General features: G+C 37.0%; 1 protein-coding gene across 1 annotated transcript in view; it reads left to right on the forward strand.

Annotated features, from left to right (window-relative positions):
• Positions 1–460, forward strand: part of cdh13 (cadherin 13, H-cadherin (heart)) — a 413,855-nt gene extending 413,395 nt beyond the window's left edge. The window contains exon 15 of the mRNA XM_037683165.1: positions 292–460. Within this exon, the coding sequence (XP_037539093.1) occupies positions 292–299 (8 nt within the window). The 3' untranslated portion in view covers positions 300–460. The remainder of the gene's footprint in view (positions 1–291) is intronic.
• Positions 461–2,433: the final 1,973 nt, after the last annotated feature.

Genomic DNA, 2,433 nt, shown 5'->3' on the forward strand with positions numbered 1-2,433 from the left:
TATATATATATATATATATATATATATATATATATATATATATATATTCCTACTTTGTGGATTTTCACCTATCACGGGGTTGTCTGGAACATAACCCCCGTGATAAGAGAGGGACTATTGTAATTTGATTCCTTCGTGTCTTGTTTAAGTGATTCCACTTGATCTGTTTCAATGATGACACTGATTTTTTTCTTTCTTTTCCACACTGTCTCCCTCTCTCTCCATCTTTCTTATCCCCTCCACCTCTCGCTCACGCCCTCTTCCTGTCCTGTTCTTTTCTTCTTCCACCAGGCCTGTAGATTCAGCTAAATTCTCTCATAGCCCTTTTTGCAACACTGAAAATCAACAACTTACCTTCCCTGCGTGACCCGGGCTTAGGAGAGAAGAAAAAGAAGACGCAGCGAAAAAGAAATCTTCTCCCCTTGACCAATCAAACAAGCAAATACACAAAATCCCCCCCCCCCCCCCCCCCCCCCCGGCACAACTGCTGTGCAACAACACAATGTGTTTTTTAACGACTTTTCACTTATCCTGTCGCAGCTCTCGATTCCTCTTCTTCATCTTTCCTTTCCTTGTTACATCTGTCCTTTTCTACCTCAGTCGTTTTCATCTGATTTTTTTTTTCTCACACTTGTTCTTGTTCTCTCCTCTCAGTTCATCCAACTTTGATCATTATTCTTTTTTTCTTTCTTTCAGTATTTGTTTGATTTTGGAGCCTCTCTGTTGCACTGACAGGCATATACTGGATGTTAGCAGTATTAATGGCAGTATGCCACTGTAGGAGATACTTGAAACAACATGTATATTGATATTGTAAAAAAAAAAGTGATGCTAGAATTGTATTTCATATTTCCACAGCATAAACCTCCGTAGTTCAACTGGAAGTTATAACATGTTCCTTCTTCCCCTCTTCACTCATAGCACCATCTTTTAATCTAGCAATGCCCCCACCCCGTTCCTTCTCCGACTTCATGCATACACATTAAATCTTTCCTCACCTGTCCATCTGCTGACCTCTCCGTCTCCCACCGAGCCGGGTAAAACTGCGAAGGCTGAGCTGCTGCCCCTGCTCAGTGAAGAGCATTGACTTTTTGACGTGTTCTTTTGCGTTCTTGTTCCAGACCGTGTTTGATCTTGTTTCCCCTCTTTAAGCCGAGAGAACAAAGCCCGTTTTCTTTGTAAGCAGTGCTTGTGGTCTTTTAGGACAAGGTTGTAGCCATAAGCCGTCAAAGGAAGAAACCCTCTGGAGTTGTCTCTTCGATTTGCTTCAGTTTTCATTGCATTATTTGTCATGGAGTGGAAAACAGTATATCTTTGCAGTAATGGTGTAAAACTTAAAAAAGTACTATTATATAAATATTTTATTTTTTACCATTGTATAAATATACAGTATTGATTAACTTATGTACTTTAATTGCAAGTTATTTGATCTCCCACACAGTAAATAAAATTAAAATGAGGAAAAACACTTTTTTATGTGAATTTAGGTATAATTTCTGAGGTTTCTGATGTGTTCTTTATTTTAATGTAACAACTTTTGGGTTTTGTTGTGCTTGTTTATCCCTTTTTTTTCTGTGTTTAATTGCACAATCAGGAGTGCTGTTTTGTTCACTGTTTTTGTATTTAGGTTTGATTTTTCTCTCTCCGGTCAGTTCTGCCTCCCCCGTTCTCTGTCCATCCTTCATTAAAAGTCACAAGAAGTTGTGTAAGAAGACAAAAAAAAAAAAAGACTGTGATTTTGGTGGATAGTTTTGCCTTTTTTCTCTTGCGCTCATCAGAAGAACTTAGTGTGTATGGGCTCGTTTGGAAGACCAACGTAAACAAAAAAATGACATTTTGAATGAGTTATGTCTGTCTTTTGCACTAATTTAATAAAGCCGTTACTGAAAGTTCCCACAGTGTCATTTTGAAATTGTGTTCTCTCATGACCTTTGGTGAAACAGATTGTGCATGCATTTAGCTTGGTGACTATAATATAAGGTAAGTTTTGCATTTTTGACACTATAGCATTTTTAAGTTTCATGTTAGGAGATAAGAACAGAAATATTTATACTGAAACAATAGATGTGAATATATGGTGTTGAGATTTTTATTTAGCAGCCTAAACTACAGTAAATATTAGGGACACACAATATTGGATTTTTGGCCGATATCCACCATGCCAATATGTTAAAACTTATTTGGTCGATAATTGATACCAATACTGATATTTCTGTCTCTAGAAATACTTAGAGACTACATAGCTTTCTCTGCTGTGGAATTAAAATACTACATTATTTTGCATGGTCTTTATCAGTTTGGCCTGCTACCAAATGCAGATGCCAAACAGAGGGCTTAAAATGATGTAAAACTTCAACTTGGATTATGTTTAATGTCAAATTTATTCATGACATTTACTCATTTACTCTCTCTAACACAATGGCAACACTTGAA

This window comes from Nematolebias whitei, chromosome 10 (genome assembly GCF_014905685.2).
Source record: "Nematolebias whitei isolate Nwh7 chromosome 10, NemWhi1, whole genome shotgun sequence".
NCBI lineage: Eukaryota > Metazoa > Chordata > Actinopteri > Cyprinodontiformes > Rivulidae > Nematolebias > Nematolebias whitei.